Source organism: Thunnus maccoyii, chromosome 3 (assembly GCF_910596095.1).
Source record: "Thunnus maccoyii chromosome 3, fThuMac1.1, whole genome shotgun sequence".
Classification (NCBI taxonomy): Eukaryota; Metazoa; Chordata; class Actinopteri; order Scombriformes; family Scombridae; genus Thunnus; species Thunnus maccoyii.
The window spans coordinates 12,922,345-12,940,301 of NC_056535.1; the positions used below are offsets into that span (position 1 = coordinate 12,922,345).

The 17,957-nt window shown below is 42.3% G+C and overlaps 1 protein-coding gene across 3 annotated transcripts in view; it reads left to right on the forward strand.

Moving 5' to 3' along the window:
* LOC121893963 (calmodulin-binding transcription activator 1-like) overlaps positions 1-17,957 on the forward strand; it is a 58,808-nt gene that overhangs the window by 11,399 nt on the left and 29,452 nt on the right. For all 3 annotated transcript variants that reach the window (XM_042406196.1, XM_042406197.1, XM_042406198.1), the window contains exons 3-4: positions 228-331; positions 17,559-17,626. In XM_042406196.1, coding sequence (XP_042262130.1) covers positions 228-331; positions 17,559-17,626 — 172 coding nt within the window. The remainder of the gene's footprint in view (positions 1-227; positions 332-17,558; positions 17,627-17,957) is intronic.

Consider the following 17,957-nt stretch of genomic DNA (forward strand, 5'->3'; position numbering starts at 1 on the left):
GATAGCCACATAAAACGTGGCAAAATTTCCCTTTAAGGTCACATCAAGTCATTAAAATGCTACTCAATAAAAGCTTGCTATTATTTTATTCAGCCAGATCCCAGAGATGCTGCGTTTTGGTATTCTCCTCTCACTATGTCTCTGTGTCTGATGAGAAATTTCTCTCTTCTTCTTACTCATCCCTCATTTATCTTCCTTTATCTTCACCCCCTCCCCTTCTGCTACAGATGAGCCGGGCCAGCTGAAGATCTACCTTCCTAAGAAGCTGCTGGAGTGTCTACCCAAATGTTCCTCTCTGCCCAAGGAGCGCCATCGCTGGAACACCAACGAGGTGAGACACACTCAAAATATGCGTGACAGTGAGATGAACTCAGTTTTGGGGTTTTTTTGTTTTGTTTTTTTTTTGTTTTTTTTTTTGCTGGTGACTCATCTCCAGCTAATGTCACATTGAGTGATGAAGAGGAGGTAAATAAAGACAAGGGCATCCTTTCATTATGGGACACTAAAACAGTGACACGAGGAAATAAAAAAACAACGTGAGCTCACAGCCAAAATCCCACCGACAGTACCTTCCATTTGGCACATTGCTGTCTATTTCACTTTGTAATCCAAACAAACTCTGGTTTACGGCGTAGGAAACAGGGACTCCTGGGTCTGAAACTATAGGGCTTAGAGGCTAAGAAACAAGAAATAAGACAACAGATTGAATGTCTCCACTGCTGGGTGTTTCTGGGTCCAAAAAAGCCTATGGTCAGTATGATAAAGATTGTTTTCTGAACCTCACATTGTTGCTATGCAACCATAGAAAGCTGTTAAATGTGAGGCACATTTCTGCTCAAAGTTGCTTTTTTCCGGTGTGTCTTGTGTTATGTGTGAAAATGATGCTTTTGTTACAGTGTGTAAAGTTGTCCGCCAAAAAATAAAAAATAGGAAGGAAAATGAAAAGCCGTCTGTGAGGTATAAACAACAAAAGCAATGACCATGCACTCAGAGGATTTGATCATAAAAACAAGTTAAAGGGAAAGTAATGTTAAGGTCTTTTTTCCACTTCACTTTACTCAATGTTAACCACACTTTAGAACTGAACTTTTGGTATGCTTTGACTATTCACCCAAATACATGGCTACCCCCCATTAATATAGGGCTACGTTTGCCCTGCTCTGGGCCAAAATTAGCATCATATTTATAGCATGAACAATAGAGAACTCCAATTCTGCTGCTGGCTAAGTGGTACAGTGTAAAATGGGGACAAATTAGGTTCGGACAACTCTTTACTCAAGGCCAAAGAAAAACCTGAGCTAAACATTTGGGGTGTGAAAAGCTTTTCAGAGTTGCATGTTGTTCCAGACTTAAGCTGTTAGCTCAGGGAAGTGTTTGATGGGTGGAAATGGATGCAGGCATTTATCGTCAATAGCTCCTTGTTTATGCATTGCACAGCTCTCCACTGGTGGTTTGCTCCATCCATTGTGATGTGGTTGGCCTCTGCTGAGACATTTTCTCCATGTGCAGGCTGTGCACTCCATTATGGATGTGTGTTTGTGTGTTTGTGTTATTGATTACCAAGTCCAGCATTATTATGCAATGCAAAGCTGATTTGGCCTGTGGTTTTTCTCTCAGGAAAGTCATTACATTTTTCATGCAATCCATCTCAATGAAGGTCATACTGGGAGTTAAGCACAGCGCCTACTGAACAGTGTGCTCACATGAATAGGCAGTGTGTGTGCATGCATGTGTGTGTGTGTGTGGTTCAGAACAACGTGACCGCTGCTGCCGGTTAGGGACTTCCACACATCAGCCTAAGCAAGAGCAATTGTACACAAGGCGCAGGGACTAGACCAGAGCACCTTGTTGCTGCCCCCCCCACCCCCCCACCTTTTCTCCCACTTTCTCTACATCAGTCTCCGTTCCAACTTACCATCTAGTCCTCTGTATCTTTATCTTTCATTGCCTCTCCCCCCCCTCCTCCCTCTCTCGCTCTCTCTCCATTGCTCTCTTTCTGATGAGGAGGTACAGGCTCAGTTCAGGGGGAGGTTGGGTGTCCCTCAGCGAATTCCTTCAAAGCTCCTCTTCCACCCAGGCATAAAGTTTCCTGCATACTTAAACACTCCATTGTGTCTGCCGCTCCTCTCGCTTCGTGCTTTTGTAGGGGGGGAGCTTTGTGTATGCTTGCTTGTGCGTCTACCGCATGTATGTATTTCATTCTGTTTATGTGTTTGTACATATGTGGGTGAGCTTGTCTGTTAGAGATACGCACAGCTCTCGATTATTGTGGTCGATTATTTCGTAGCAGCTGCGACAAAATAATAGATTTTTTTCTGTGAGAAGTACAGTAGTTTTCATCAGCAACATATTGAAAACTGAAATCATCGTTGGTCATCGAATTTTAGACACATGTATGTTTTACATGTCCACTGTAGATTGTAGGGTAATGCACTAATACAATTTTACATGTACATATTGACATATTTCCTGACCGATCAGCTGTCAAATCAGCTGTCAGATTTGAAGCTTTCAATTTATTTATTCAGTCACATCCCTACTATATATGTGTGTGTGTGTGTGTGTGTGTGTGTGTGTGTGTGTGTGTGTGTGTGTGTTTGTTTGTTAGCTGGAAATATAATCCTTTTCTGGTCTGGATGCTGCTCATAAAGTGTGGTGATGTGTTATGTGTCGACAAATAGTGTTTTTAAAAGGCCCGGTAATTATTTGGTGTGTAGACACACTTGTATATGTGTGTGTGTTTGGGTGTGCATGTTTGTTTTTGTGTGTTACATCTCTATCAAAAGAATTGGTTTTGTGTTTGTCACTGTATGGGTGGTGGGTTTCTGCATGCTGTTTATACATGTCTGCATGTAGAATTAGGATTATCCTTAGTGTGTGAGTGTGTGGGTGTGTGTGTTTCTTTGTGAATAAGAAGAGGAGAGTGTGATAGATAAAGAGATTTCCAGCTCTGATTAAGTCAGAACCAATTCTAACAAGTCCTCATCTGATATGTCCTTACTCTCACCTTTTTTCTTGGCGTGCATATGTCTCTGTAAGTGTGTGCGGGCATCTCCGTGTGTCTGCGTTTGTTTTCTCGCACACGTGCGTGATAGCATAAGATCCTATGATCTCTGTTTTGTCACGCATGGCTCCCCACGACACCTTAGCCCCCCACGAGCACTGAGCTGTAACCCTATACATTTTTACCCCGTCCACTCCTCCTCCTCCTCCTCCTCCTCCTCCTCTCCGTCCTTTCCGCTCTTATTTCCCTTCCCTTCCCCTCTCTTCCTCCCTTTCTCTCTCTTTTGTGTATCTACTGATGTGTGAAATTATTCTGGGATGGAGGGATGGATTCCTCCCCGAAGGGCTGAACGGAGTCGTGAGCCTTTTGTTCAATAATAGATTGGGGGTGTATGTGTATCTGTCCATGGTAATAGACTATAGACTAGTTTTAGATAACAAACCACACTCAGGTGGACAGATGATGGTAGAGCCTGTTTTATCCCTCCCTCGGGAGTGACTTGTTGTTTGGTTTCAGCAAATTCTTTGGAGCACCAGAATAACTTTTTTTACCATAGACAAAGACAAACTTTATAGTTAGGTCCTGGGACTCAAGCTTATGAAAAGATATGATTACTCTTTTGGGGACCCTTGACTTCCTGACTCATATTTTAAGAGGCAAGACTGAGTTGAATAACGAGTAAAATTCCCTTCCAAAAGCTTAAATTCCAACACGCACATGCTATGTCTGCGCACCATTGAGTGATCTAATGTGCATTTTAAAAGCTTCTGTCAAACGGGTTGGTACAGACTTCAGTACATCACACAGACGACAGCCGTCTGTGCCACAATGCTTCTGCATGCGAGTCTGCTCCACATGTCACTCAACTGTACAAAAAAAAAAAAAAAAGAGCGAGGTGTAAGAAGAAGGCATTATTTTGGTATTAATGATATGAAATAACATGATATGAAACATGCAGTGTTTTATTGTAGACCTCTGCTCTTATGAAGCCGTGATTTATTGGTAGGTGTATGTTGTATGTGAAGGCAGCTAGTTGACAGTTCACGCACGCTCATGTCTGGCTGTGCCGCTGCATGACACTAACATGATAGCTTGAATGAGAAGCAGATCAAAAAGCATATACATTTTAGACCACTGCCCCATCTGCCTTGTGTGGATGTGTGTGTGTGTGTGTGTGTGCATCAAGGGGAGGTGTTGCCGTGGCAACAGATTGGATGTGTCTCTTTGTGTGCGTGCGTGTGTGTGTATTTGTGCTAATGGTTTGATCGATGTTGCAAGTGTGACACAAACGGCGTTCATGATTGTGCAGTACATCGAAGGTGATAAGAGAGAGGTGAAATTGTCAATTCGTCTGCTCGCGATGCCAAACGTGTACGACAGAAAAAAAAAGAAAAAACAATTGGTGAAGGACAAAAGCTCTAAATCTCAGGTAGAAATGTCAGGAACCCATTCACACTCACCTGTGCGTGCTGCGGCTTCTCAGCTTGTGTACGCTTCAGTTTCTAGCCCAAACAAAGCTTTGTGTGCATGTGCTTGTGTCTATGAGTGTGTGTTTGCATGTTTAATTTATTATTCATGTCATTACGGTTGTTTGTGAGCCATTAAATAGATACATTGAATTAAATATGCATGAATTGTATTCCTACATTTCTGTAGAGATATTTGCCTTTTTTTCCCCCGTAGGTAAAACATGACGCAGGAAAAAGTTACACAGGAGGGATGACGTTAAATGTCAGACTATGTGGAAAAAATACTATGGATCCATTATGGTAAGAACGATACAGTTAGCTGACAGCCATTTTCAGGCCTCCATGTTCCATTTATACTGTGGTGAAGGGTGCCCTTGATTTATGACTTTGATGTGTGAATTGCTAATGTCCAGCTCATGCTGGTGCGGGGCCGGGAGAGGCTGACACTCTCCATTTTGTCGGCTGTGTCAGAACAAAGACAAAAGTAGCGTGCCTTTGGAAACTTACCGAAAGTTTCGGTTTTTTAAATGAAATGGGTGTGCCGTTCATGCATTTGTTAGATAACATGTTCGTGAGAGACTTAGAGTGTATCCATGTCAGTGTGTGTGTGTCCCAGAGCCTGCCTATGGCTGTAACCTCTCCAGTTGACATTGAGCTCTGTGCTGTTGCCGTTTACCAGAGTAAAGCATGGTTTAATGAGGGGGCAAAGAAGCCAACACACACACACACACACTCACACATGCATGCACACATGTATACACAAACACACACACACACACACACATACACCACACACGCACACACAATACCAGAGGGGTGTTTCACAGCTCCTTGTGTTTGATTCCTATTCTTTTATTTTTAATCATTCCTCTGTCTTTTGGGTTGAGAAATATTTTATGTTTGGAGAGCGCCAAGTTATAATCACTAATTAGTCCTCCAGGCTATCTCTCTCCCTCCCGCTCTCTTTTTCTCCTCCTCTTTGTCTATCTCTCCATCTCTCTCTGAGCCAAGCATAGCCCAATTAACACCCAACGTCATTTTGTGTCTGTTGTGACTTCCATTTTCACTCGAACTCCAGACATCCATACTGTCCTGCTGGCCAGACCGACAATATGAACTAAATGTGCAGCAATGCAAATAATCAATTAGATTAATTCTATTCATAAATGTAATTTCCTTGCTGATACATGTAATTAACATACAAGCTTTTCATTTGCAAATGGGACTGCACACGGTATATTGGACATATTGGATCTATGTGCATAGACGCTTCATTGATTGTTTGGATCAGTATTTCAGTGACTTTCAGTCAAGTTATTTCCGCACACACAAGTTCACAAAGAGATGGGATTAACCAGGTTTTTCAAGTCTGGTCTGGGAAAGCCAGGTGTCTGAGGTAGGAGTTAGTGTTGTCTCTCCTCTCTCTCGTCTCCTCTCCTCTCCTCTCCTCTCCTCTCCTCTCCTCTCCTCTCCTCTCCTCTGTCCTCCTCCTCCTCCCCAACTGGAAGCTCCACATTTTCCTCCTGTTCTATTTTCTCCATGTCGCACAGACCCACTATTTATCTTGCCCACTATAATTTGACACAAAATATTGTTAACTGGAGACACAGAAATATATTAAACAGTGGGAATGTGTGACTGTGAGTGTGGGGGTGTTGTGTATATGTCGGTGCTCGTTTGTGTGCGCCTGCATGTGTGTGAGTGAGTGTGTTCCTGTTAGATTCCAAGCAAAGTGAATGACCAGCAGTGTCTGCTGTAATAAGAAGCCAGGCTGCGCAGTGGATACAATACTTTTTGTATCTTTAAATGTCCCCACATAGAACCGCTGTAATATCTGAGTCCTGTGTAAATTAGATTTAATTCATCGGAGACAGATAAAGCATTAAAATGTGTATGTGTGTGCATGTGAGCACACACACACAGATGGTCCTTGTATTCCCATTTCAAGTACTTGCACTGTATGTGTAGAGCTATGTCTAGATAACTTCATAACTTTATTTAACTTTGATAACTTTCTGCTCATCAGACTTTGTAAGAGCTATTGGAGTCAAGTGTATTTCTACAGCAGCACAAGGCAATTTTGCATGTTTACATCCCCAAATGGCAGCAAGATGTCAACAAAACATTACAATGTAAATCAAGCACCACAGGTGCTGGAACCCTATTGATTTTGATGAGGTTTTTCTTTAGCGTCTTAGTTTTCTGACTTAATAATATCTGGAGCTTAGAGACTTATAAAGGAATATGCCTAGTTCAGATTTTTTGTCAATATATATTTTGTACTCTCTGTTTATGTTTTACGAAGGTAGGTTTCAGTCAACCATTTTTTCATACTCCACAGGCAGTTCTAGTTTGTCATATTGGGTTTTATGCAAATTATGGCGCACAAGTCCAGCAGTACTTGCCAAGAAAAAAACATCTGTAAATTCCTCTCTGACTACTTGTGTAATTGTTTAATCCAAGTCTTGGTATATATTTGTATGGTCTGCAGGTCCAAAACACAGGCAGCACTACCCTGATGACCAGTTTTTATTCATGCTCATTTGCTGTTGCTCACTCTGCGGCAGTTTCCAGACTCACCATTATTAAACAATATTTTGCTGTAAATTCATATGATAAGTATACACTGAGTACATCTGCGGACACCTGAGACTTCACTTGCATGAGCTCCACATGAGTCATTTCAGAGGTTTTTACAGACAATTGATACTGCTTTATTGTTGTGTAAGGATTATTGCGTTGTCCACTAGCAATAATGGGCTGGAGCTGTGCATCTAGTGTGGAAATAAAGGATAGATGAATGTGAAACTGTAGCCTACCCTGTGCTCAAAATCTACCCACTGCACAACAGTATGTGCAGTACCAGTCAAAGGTTTGGACACACCCTCCTACTTGAATGAGAAAGTGTGTCCAAACTTTTGACTGGTACTCTATCTCCCATATTTGGTGTTAATATTTGAAATCTACCAACCTGTAAAAATATATATCAGTCAGACAATTGTACTATACTTAAAGTTCTAACATATTGATCAAAAACTTCTGAAATGTAGCCCTCAAACAATTTTAACGTAACATGAATTCAGTGTGCGTTTCACTGGCTTCATTTCTGCATTGGTAGTATTCATCTGTTTTCCATTTTATGTATTTTTTTCTGCTGTTGTTAGCACAATGTTGATCCAGTCTTTACAGCATTTTGCACTCTGCATATTTTGACAGATTATGGTTATGGCACTATTATTCCTAGTGTGTCATAATATTTGAAGCTGAGCTCCATTCAAATATTTGGGATGTTCTCCAGTGTGCACACACTTGTGTTGTCCATGCAAAGTTGCCTCTGTACATTTTACAGACATCATTATTAACTGCCTACCTCATGCTTAATCCAGACATGTAAACATTTGTAAAGGACGCAAAAAAAAAATGAAACTGGCAGAGAATATGTGAAAAGTCAAACAACACTAAAGTAATCATACTTCACAGAAACAAACAGTCTGCATCAGACGACATTTGTTAGTGTACTGTTAAGTTGTGGTGAGGTCAAACTGTCAGTTTTGTTTACTGTGATATCACATAGATCTGAGTGTATTGTCCTCATGAGCTTCAACCCACTAATGGCCACTTGCAGGCTGCAGCTCTATTTTTAATTAAAACTGGTAAGATTATGTGGCTGTTTAATTGCATTGTCAGTGCAAAATCAATGTTATTTATTTCTTAGCAAAAAATACAACATAATAAAACATTTCAAGTTGCTGTGGTGTTTCAGAACACTTTAATTGCTTTTTACTCGTTATCAATTTGCTCTCTGGACATTTGATTTGATAACAGAGATGTGTATTGCGGAATAGTTTATGAATATTTAGTAGAAATGTGAATTATCAACCACAGAGTATGAACATAAGTATTTAGCATTCACTGGTAGCATTTCTCAAGGTAAGTCTGTTAATGTCTGTGTTTCTTTGTTAATGAGTTGAGAAGTCACATTATCGTGGAGATCTCCTGCCGTATTTACTGCACACCAAACAGTGTTCATCAACAGGTTTTTGACCTCATGGAGTTTTGTTTTGGTAAACTCTTCAGAATCACAATTTAAGACTTTAACATTGGAGGCAACCTTGTGTGTACACAATGTTTTTATACATGAATGTATGTATGTTCGATGTTTCTCAAAAAGATCAGATAATAATAAAAAAAAGGCATGAATTTCCGATTACTAAAAGTACATCTCATCTCTCCTGGAAATGTTAAAAGGTTTACAGGGGGAAAAAAATAGCTCAGTTGTGTTCTACCCTCATACGATGATGCAGGTCAAACGTGATGGCATGTATGAAAGCTTTACCCAACATAAGTTTTGCCTGTTTTTCTGATGCTATAATCTTACTCAGTTGTATCTCTTGTGCCTCACAGATCTCAGTTTATTACAGGAGCTAAGCCAAACGGGTAATTTAGCTGGCTTCTACATTGTATCCACAATAAAACACAGTGAGTGCACGGTGAATCTCATGGTGCTGTGACTAGCATTTTCCACTAACATTATCCTGGAAATGTACACATTCACAAGATTTACCTTGGGAGGTGTATACATTTACTTGTAAATATACATCACTTCCCACATTTACCGTATTAGACTTAGGGTGAGATACTGTGTGTGTGTGTGTGTGTGTGTGTGTGTGCAGTATGTGTGTGTGCTGCTCTTTCAGTCTTGGTTGTGATATCTGAACAATTCCACTCAGGAGACCATAGTGTGCATATGTCCAGTGTTTCCTTCTATCAAACTGTAGTATTTTCTACCATCACATATTTCTCCATCTCCCTGTCTCTGTCCTCCTCTTCCTCCCTCATCCTCCGCCCTCCTGCTGATGTATGGAATGTCTACTCTCATATGGAGTGTGTTTGTAAAAGTCACGGTAATCAAATTTCACTGATTCCCAGTGGATTAAACAAGGTGGCATTTGTGTGTGTGTGTGTGTGTGTGTGTGTGTGTGTGTGTGTGTGTGTGTGAGAGAGAGAGAGAGAGAGAGAGAGAGAGAGAGAGGGAGAGTGTGTGCTTGTGTGGGTTCTGTCTCTCTGCATATATGATATTAGCTGTGTACCAAGTTGTGTATTGTAATGCAGCTGTGTCATTAGTCTAAGACTAGCTCAGCTGTAATGTATCATCCATCATCTTGCACTCTAAGGAGGCAACTATATACGGGATACTTATGCCACATTTGCATACTGACTGTGCATACATTTAATTCATTTTTTTTGAATGCACAGTGTAAAATGTTGTGTGGGGGAATGATAAACTCCTCTGCATATTAGGTGAAAGCATCTAACTTGTGTCATTGCCAAATGGCAAAGACTTAGAATAGTTCATTCATGCCTTTGGGTGTTTGACAGGGAAGGTGTTTGCTAACAACACCTCTGTTTTCTTTAAAAAAAAAAAAAAAAATAGAAGAAAAAACCTGAAGAGAAATCACTCAGTCCCAAAAATTCAATTATTTTCCAGTGGAAGTGTTATATCACTACTCCAGCAAACAAGAAAAACATGGCAACAACACAATTTCCCAGCTCAAAAACAGGTATTACCTAGTGTTAAGCCTAACTACATAATTGCCGCTTGTTGGCAGCATATCCTGTATGTTCTGGCAGTATGCTTGTATATGTAGCTTGCCAGCTAGCGAGACTTAACTTTGTCCAATACACATCAACACATCAGCATCACTTTTTCAGAGAGACTGTAAACTAAGCTGTAAGTTTCTTTCGGCTATAAGGTGCCACTGCGCGCTGAACTAGAAAGTCACAGCCCATTACAGTTCATATGAGGTGGAAAGTTACCCCGGCAGGCAATGACTGATGTCTGTCTCCTCCTCAGTTTCTAAAAGTGCATTAAATTAGAGCAATTATTAACCATCTGTGCCAAAAATACATGTATTTAATGTCTGAAAAGAACCAGATTTAAGGAAAGGTTGTGATAGTTTCTATAGACAGCAATAACACAAATGAAAATGGTAGCTGTCTAGTCTGTAAACAGTAAAAATGTTGGTTACCCCCCCCCTCCCCACCCTTTATTTATTTATATACATGTACAACATTATATAGAAGTTTAAAGATAGCTAACATACTTTGGCGCCCACAGCATGAGTCACAGTACTTGAAGAGAGCATGATGACACCAGGCTCTACCTTTTGCATTGCATCATCACTGTACACACACTGTAGTCACTGTGAAGAGGAGCCCCTTTGGATCTATTGATATACTATACCACACACTTATAAACTATTAATGGCATAGCATATGCCCATCAGATATTATCACTTACATCATCTCATTGTCCATGTATTTTTTTAGCTGTGGATGAGTACAGTCTGTCCTTCATGGAGTGGTTTCAGTGGAGAGTGAAAGTCGTGGACAGATTTCAAGATAGTCTACATCAAGCTGAATTTAAAATGAAACAAATCCAGGCCTTTTACCACAAGATGTAATAAAGGAGCTCCAGACAAATTCTGCTGACTCCTGATTTGTGCTTATGACTGTTCATGTCAACAAAAAAAAATTGTGTTCTGGGATTCCAAATTTAGTGTATTTAGCTGAAGAAGAAAAAAGCATAATTTTAATAAATTGTAGTTGCAGATGTAAACGTGAAATCTGCAGGGGAGGGGTTAAATTAGATTCCACATCTTTTTTCTGTTGCTTTTTGTATTGTTTAATTGTCAGTAATCAGTGGCAGTTGGCCAAGCAAAAAGCTTTTAAAAAGTGTTATTTCTGAGCAAGAGGTGAATTTTACTCATTCACTCCTAGACTTGAAGCACAAGCTGGCAATCATCCGAATTGGGAATGCATTTGGGAGTTCTTTATTAAACCGTGTGAAAAGTATTTCGCATTTTGCAATACCCTGAAAGAGTGAGTGCAGGGCCCATAGTAACAGTCTATTCAAGTCTACAGCCCAGGGCTTCGTCCTAGGCAGAGACAGATCAAACTGCACAATAGTGGAAGCCAGTCACCAGAGCAGGTTTGGTAACCTTTAATGTTTATTTTTGCTTATGATTGTTTTAACTCTACCTGTCTATCTCCCCGGTATGGATCCCTGAGGTCTGTTGTCGATAGAGAAGATAAACCGAGATTGTAGACAATTTGTACATCTCTAAATTGATGCTTGTCTTTAGCAGTTTGTTTTTGAAGCTTGAGGGGAGTTAAATATGCATGGCTTCAACATGGGTGGCTCCACGTTTTTTTTTGTTTTTTTTTCCAAAACAACAAACAAATGTAATGAAATCTTTATTTGGATGAGACAAACAGAATTCTGAATTGATTCTTTTAGAGAGCGGAGTCAACGTGAGCTCCAGCAGTTAACTAGATTTGTTTGTTTCTTTTGAAATGGAGCAACAGTGATATTTACCAAGAGTACACACACACACACATACACTGCACAGGTGTGCAACCTCGAGCGCGCGCACACACACACACACACACACATATGCTCCCATCTTTAGTTGGTTGAGGAGGAGACAAACATAAAGATCGCCACAGAGACCCATCTTTCAAATTTATTCATTAAACTCCCAAATGCTCCCCTTAACGAATGTAATTAGAATATGGTAATGAGAGAGGGCTGAACCAGGGAGTGTTGTAATATGCTTAGCAGCACAGAGGGAGAGAAGAGGAGAGAGACAGACAGATAGAGACAGAGAGGGAAATAGAGTAAGGGAGTTAGAGGAGAGAGAAATAGAGAGACTGACTGACAGGGTGCCAATTTATGTCTTGTTGTAAACAAGTATTTATGCCAATGAGAGGTGGCACACACTATTTCTTCCTCTCTCCCACTACTTCTCCATCTCTCTCTCTTTCTCTGTGCCTCTTTCTCTCTCTCTCCTTAGCATACCAAACCTCCTCAATAACAATAACATCAACAATAGCAGAGCAGAGACGAGCCTCAGAGGGCTGAATGACTCACGCTGAGATGAGGCATCAGGGGTTAACACAACCACTGGAGACTTCTTCATTGAGACACCACTCCACCCTACCCTCTCTCTCTCTCACTCTCTTCCCTCCACCTCCCACCAGCAAACACACATCCGTCATTAGAGATTTCAAATATATGTCTCTCTGTGTGTATATGTGTGCGTGCGTCCTTTCCTGGTTTACTTTGTGGCAGTTTTTGCGGGCTGTGATAGACTGTATCCAAGATGCCCTAGTGCAGCAGGGGTCCTGGCATTGTGTTTGACACCACACACCTGTTGCCATCTTTGATGTGTTCACCCCCCTGCTGAGAGCGAAGGGGCCGTCTCTGCAAATGCAAATAAAAGACGAGTGGAAAAGGACAGGTAAGGTGCGCGAGAGAGGGGAAGTTTTATATAAAAAAAAAAAAAATACAATTGATGTTCCCTCTGTGAGTTGGGGCTGACTCTTCCTTGCTCTCAGGTGTCTGCTAAAAAAAGTTTGTGCTACTTTACATACTGTGAGTGTGTGTGTGTGAGTGTGTGTGTAGCCACCTTCACCATTTGGACTTCTGTATATTGGCGAAAGGGAGATGAGAGGGAAATGAGACAGAAAAAAAGAGGGAAGTGTGTGAACTGGTGGGAGGAGAGAAGGGGAGAGAATGTAAAGAGGTCAAACCATAAGGAGAGGGAGTGAGGGAGTGAATGAGAAGGGAGAGTGACTATTTCATTATAAAGCCGTCACTCACATGGGCAGCAGCCACCACATAGACTCTTCTGAGACCAAGTTTCTCTAGGTCTGTGTGTGTGTGTGTGTATGTGTGTATGTGTGTGTGCATGCCTGTGCATCCTAGCATGCATTAGTTTTGACATGGGAGGTATTTTTTTGTGTGTGTGTACAGTATGTACCTGTGTGTGTTTGTGTATGTGTGTGTATGAATGTTGTGAGAGTTGCGGTGTGACAGAGATGGATGTGACGCACATGTCCCTCTCCCGACCAGGTGACAGGGGAGGGTCCCCGCTGAAGGTCAAACCTCGTCCTCCAATGACAGACCAGCACCAAATGTGTGTCTGTGCGCGCATCCGTGTGTGTTTCACAGAGAGAACAAGAGAATAGACAGAAGGCCGGGACAAGTTTTATTTCCATTTATTTATTTATTTTCACACAAGCGACTTTGTGTATTAATAGACAGGCCCATTTGTATTCATGTGTGTACAATCCTTTTATGTCCATGTACGTGCATGTGTGTGTTGCCCAGTGTGTGATGAGGTGTTTGTATGATAAACACAAGGCAAGCTTGAGAGGAATTCTGATCAGGGGCTTTGCAACAGTTGTTATGGAAACAGCATTAAGCAGTTGTATTAGCCAGTGGAGGTAATATAAAGGCTGTTGAAAGTAACAAACATTGGGGAGAGAGGCAGTTTTGGAATATAATACAAACTACACATTATTGCTCTGGTTTACAATAAGCTTGATGAAATTTTATTTTGCGGCTAGAACGGAACAAAATTATCCTCATCGTAACTCAGTGTCTGGCTCTCTTTCTGTCGAGAGCTACACATTTTAATTAGCCAGGTTAGAGGAACATAGTGCAAACAAGACATTATCGGTCTGGTTTACGATAGTCCGTTGCATCATTTACATCAGCTCAACACAATTTAGTCTGCATTCAGATTTCTTGTTGCAACATGATCTCAAGTTGAGTCTTCTGAAAAGCAGCCGTTGCCCTGTGACATTGGTGATTTTAGAGGTCACTCCGGACTCAGAAGAGATGCTAAGAGATTGGTCCTGTCACATTTGCAGGCACCTCTCAATTCTAATGGATTATTGATTATTACGGTCATAATCAAATTGCATGACAATGTAGGTTTAGCATAAAATTGCCATTGTTACACTTCATTTACACAATGAATCTTTGAAGCAGAAATTATTTAAAAATAGACCATGATCAATAAAAATGTGGGTTGAACGAATGGCTGAGATAGTGCTCCAGATGAAAATAAAGCCACACAGAAGCCTGTAGTCTGCAAAAAAATAAAATAATAAAAACAGGAGGCAATTTTGGATAGAGTGTCTATTAACGTCAGACACTGACAGGGTTGTTCTGGGAAGGAGAGAAAACCGGTGGAGGTGCTCAGGAACAAATTACAGCATCAGCAGACCTCCCCTGGTAATGCTAATGCAATTCTTTCCTCCATATATGTATATAAGACTTAACCACACTCAAGGAGAAAGGCAAAAATGGATTCTGTAGCTGAAAAGGACACCTCAGTTTTCTACCTCCTGTACCACCAAAATAAACTGTTCAATGCCAAACGATTTCTGTGGCGAGGACCAGCGGCAGCCTTCATTTGAGGCACTTCGAATGGATGTGACAGTTCCAGTTTACAGACAACTCTGTTTTCCCCAGATCTCTGTCGGGGTGATGCTCATCATTAGGCTTCAAACGTGCACGCGCTCACACACATAAAGACACATACGCATACTAGCCTGTGGCCAGACCCTATAACGGAATCTCCCTGGGGAAAGCTCCTGGATAAGTCTGTTGCAGTGTAGGCGACCCCCCACCCCCCCTCCTCCTCCCTGCCTCCTCTGGAAATCTCCCTGAGGCCTGTAGGAGTGCGTGTGAATGTGTTTGCGTGTGTGCATGTGCGTGCGTCTGTCTGTCTGCTTTTCTGTACATGCCACCGGTTTCTTGGAGGGAGATGGTCTCAGTGATGCGTGAGTGGGAGGCTGATTTCCCCAACTGCATCGCTCGCTCCAATCTAACTTCCCACTCATGCTCTCTGCTTTGTTAGATATTTCTTAAGTAACTCTCTCTCTCTCTCTCTCTCTCTGTCTCTCTCTCTTTCTCACTAGCTCTCACAACACTGACAGACTGGAAGAGGTGTGTGTTTGGAAAAGCGCATGCACGCATCCAGTTGGGCCTGTCGTAATGTATTATTATTATTACGTAGGCTCACACAGACATGCAGAGCGTCTGGGTTTCTAGAGTAGATCCCTGGAGAAAGACACTTGTCCCTGTCCCTGTGTCTGGCACAGCGAACACACACACACACACACACACACACACACACACACACACACACACTCACAGTATTCCTGAAGGGTCAGTGTGTCGCCAGGCATGCACAAAGCGCTCCATCACTGGTGTCCACTGGGACAATAACTGTGACTTCCTGAGGACCGACCTTCACCATCTCACTTCTGTCACTCTTCACATGGCCATGTGTGTGTATGTCTGTGTGTGTGTGTGTGTGTGTTGGCGAGGGAGTGAGCTGGAGTGTGTGTCTCCAGTGTGAGTGTGTGTGTGTGTGTGTGTGTGGGTGTGTTTGAGAGTGTGTGTCAGGCTGCCATTTCAGCTGACTCTTCTGTTTCTGGCTTTTTAATGGCTCTTATGGGGCAGGCCTTTAATTGCAAGTCTCTCTCCCTCCTTCTTAATCCTCCCATCCTTCTGTCTCTCCCAGCCCCTCGTCTCCTCTCCTCTTTCTCTCTCCTACCGCCTCCCACTGGCTGACAGTCACTAGGGGAGCCCGAGTGCCTGGCCGGGGCTGTGGAGGCCGTATAGGATATTGACTTGCTGCGGAGTGGTTTGGGAGGAGGAGAGGTGGCTGCCTGTCACAGCTAATGAATAGATGCATAAATGAATGAGGCACTCCTTGTGTGTAAGTGTTAGAGTGTGTGTTTGTGTTTGTGTGTGCGTGCGTGTGTGTGTAAGTGTGTATGCGTGTTGTTGTGTGGGTAAAAAAAATGTGCCTGTGTGCGTGCCCAGCCTAAACTCGGCTCAGTGCAGTTTTATGTGGCTCAGACAGACAGACATTAACAGTGGCCAGCTTGATAGTGATAATTATTAATGGTGTGATGGCAGTCCCTCCCACGCATGCACGCACGCAAACACACACACACACACACACACACACACACACACACACACACACACACACACACACACACACATACACACATATACAAAAATAAACACACATATAAATGCAGGATGAGGAAGTGGGGGGTTGGGATGTGAAGATTGAATGGAGGATACTAAAAAACAATCCAGTTAAGTGCCAGCACCCTCCAGCTGCTCTCTCTTTTCGTCTCTCCTTGCCTTTCTTTCCGTCTTCCTCTTTGTCCCTTCATCTCGTCTGATCGGCGTGGAGCTGGAGTGCTCTCATGCCAAACTGGGACAAATACCTAAAAACACACATGCACAGACACACACACACACACACACACACAGAAAGAGACAGAGAGGAAGAGAAGGAGAGGAGGTCTGGAGTGGAGACTGTTGATCTGAGGGGGTAGATGAAGGAGTGCTGGAGTGTTGATGTCTTCTTCACTATTGCTTTGTGCCACATTTCAAACACTGATTGCCTTAAGAGGACAATTTACATTTCATAGTCTTTCACAACAAGTGGGTGAGATGGGAGTCAGAGATAGGGAGAGAAAGAATGATGCTTCAAGGAGGAAGCCAGGGGTGAGAGAGTTCACCGAGCAAAGGGAAAAGGCGGTGTTGCGTGAGCGACTAAAAAGCAGGAGGTATAAACAATGGTTTCTTTTGGCTGCATCTCTGTGTGTCTCTGTCTGTGTGTGTGTGTATGGACGTTTTGTTTTCCCTTACTCTCGGTAGAATGCACCTGTATGATTTGAACTTTCTTTTTCCTTATTGGATTCATGTGAGTGTGGAGGAAGAATAGAAATAGTGTGGAGAGGAGAGCCGGAGGAATTAAGAATCAAGTTAGGAGCGGGCTTTATCTGACGAGAAACTGTGAAACTGCAAAGTACAAGAAAACTTTTCCTATCAGCGCACTCTCTCAGCTAGTGTATGGGTCTGCACCCCCACCGTGTGTGTGTGTGTGTATTTATGTAGCATGTGTGTGTGTATTTAGGAGATAGCTTTTCCTCCCCAGTGGAGGGAGACATCGGTGTGTCGGTGAGTGTGATTGGTTGCTGGCCCTGAGGGTCTGTCCTCTATATCTGTCTCCTGACTGGCTGCTCTGTGACCAATCAGGCACCCAGACCTCACCGTGGCAATCAGATAGTGACACACTCTCTGTGGGCATCAGCAGGTCATCTGGAAATACCTGTTATGTTTTATCTCCCCGTGACACACACACACACTCATGCACACACACTAATATAACCTTTCCGTCTTGTCTTTGTCTCTCTAGGAGATTGCTGCATATCTCATCACTTTTGAGAAACATGATGAGTGGCTGACGACATCGCCAAAAACCAGGTGAGGAGAGCGCAGACATTGGTTTTCACACATACACACACACCCAAGTAGAAACACAGCATCGCTTAATCAGCCAGTGACTCATGTTGTTTTAATCCCAATGACTGAGTGCCAGTGTTTGATTAAAACATTAGAGATGTACGTCGACTGTCTCCAAAGGGTCCTGCTGACGGGCTACTCTACATGTAGAGAACGCTCCAGAACATGGCCGGACTGTAAAGCACCTAGTCAGCTGGAAATGGAGTATTAATGAATGTAAATGTATTAGGATAAGTGATGTATAATTCAGACATAAGGGGGCGGGGGGAGTGTGTGTATATAAGATGGGGTG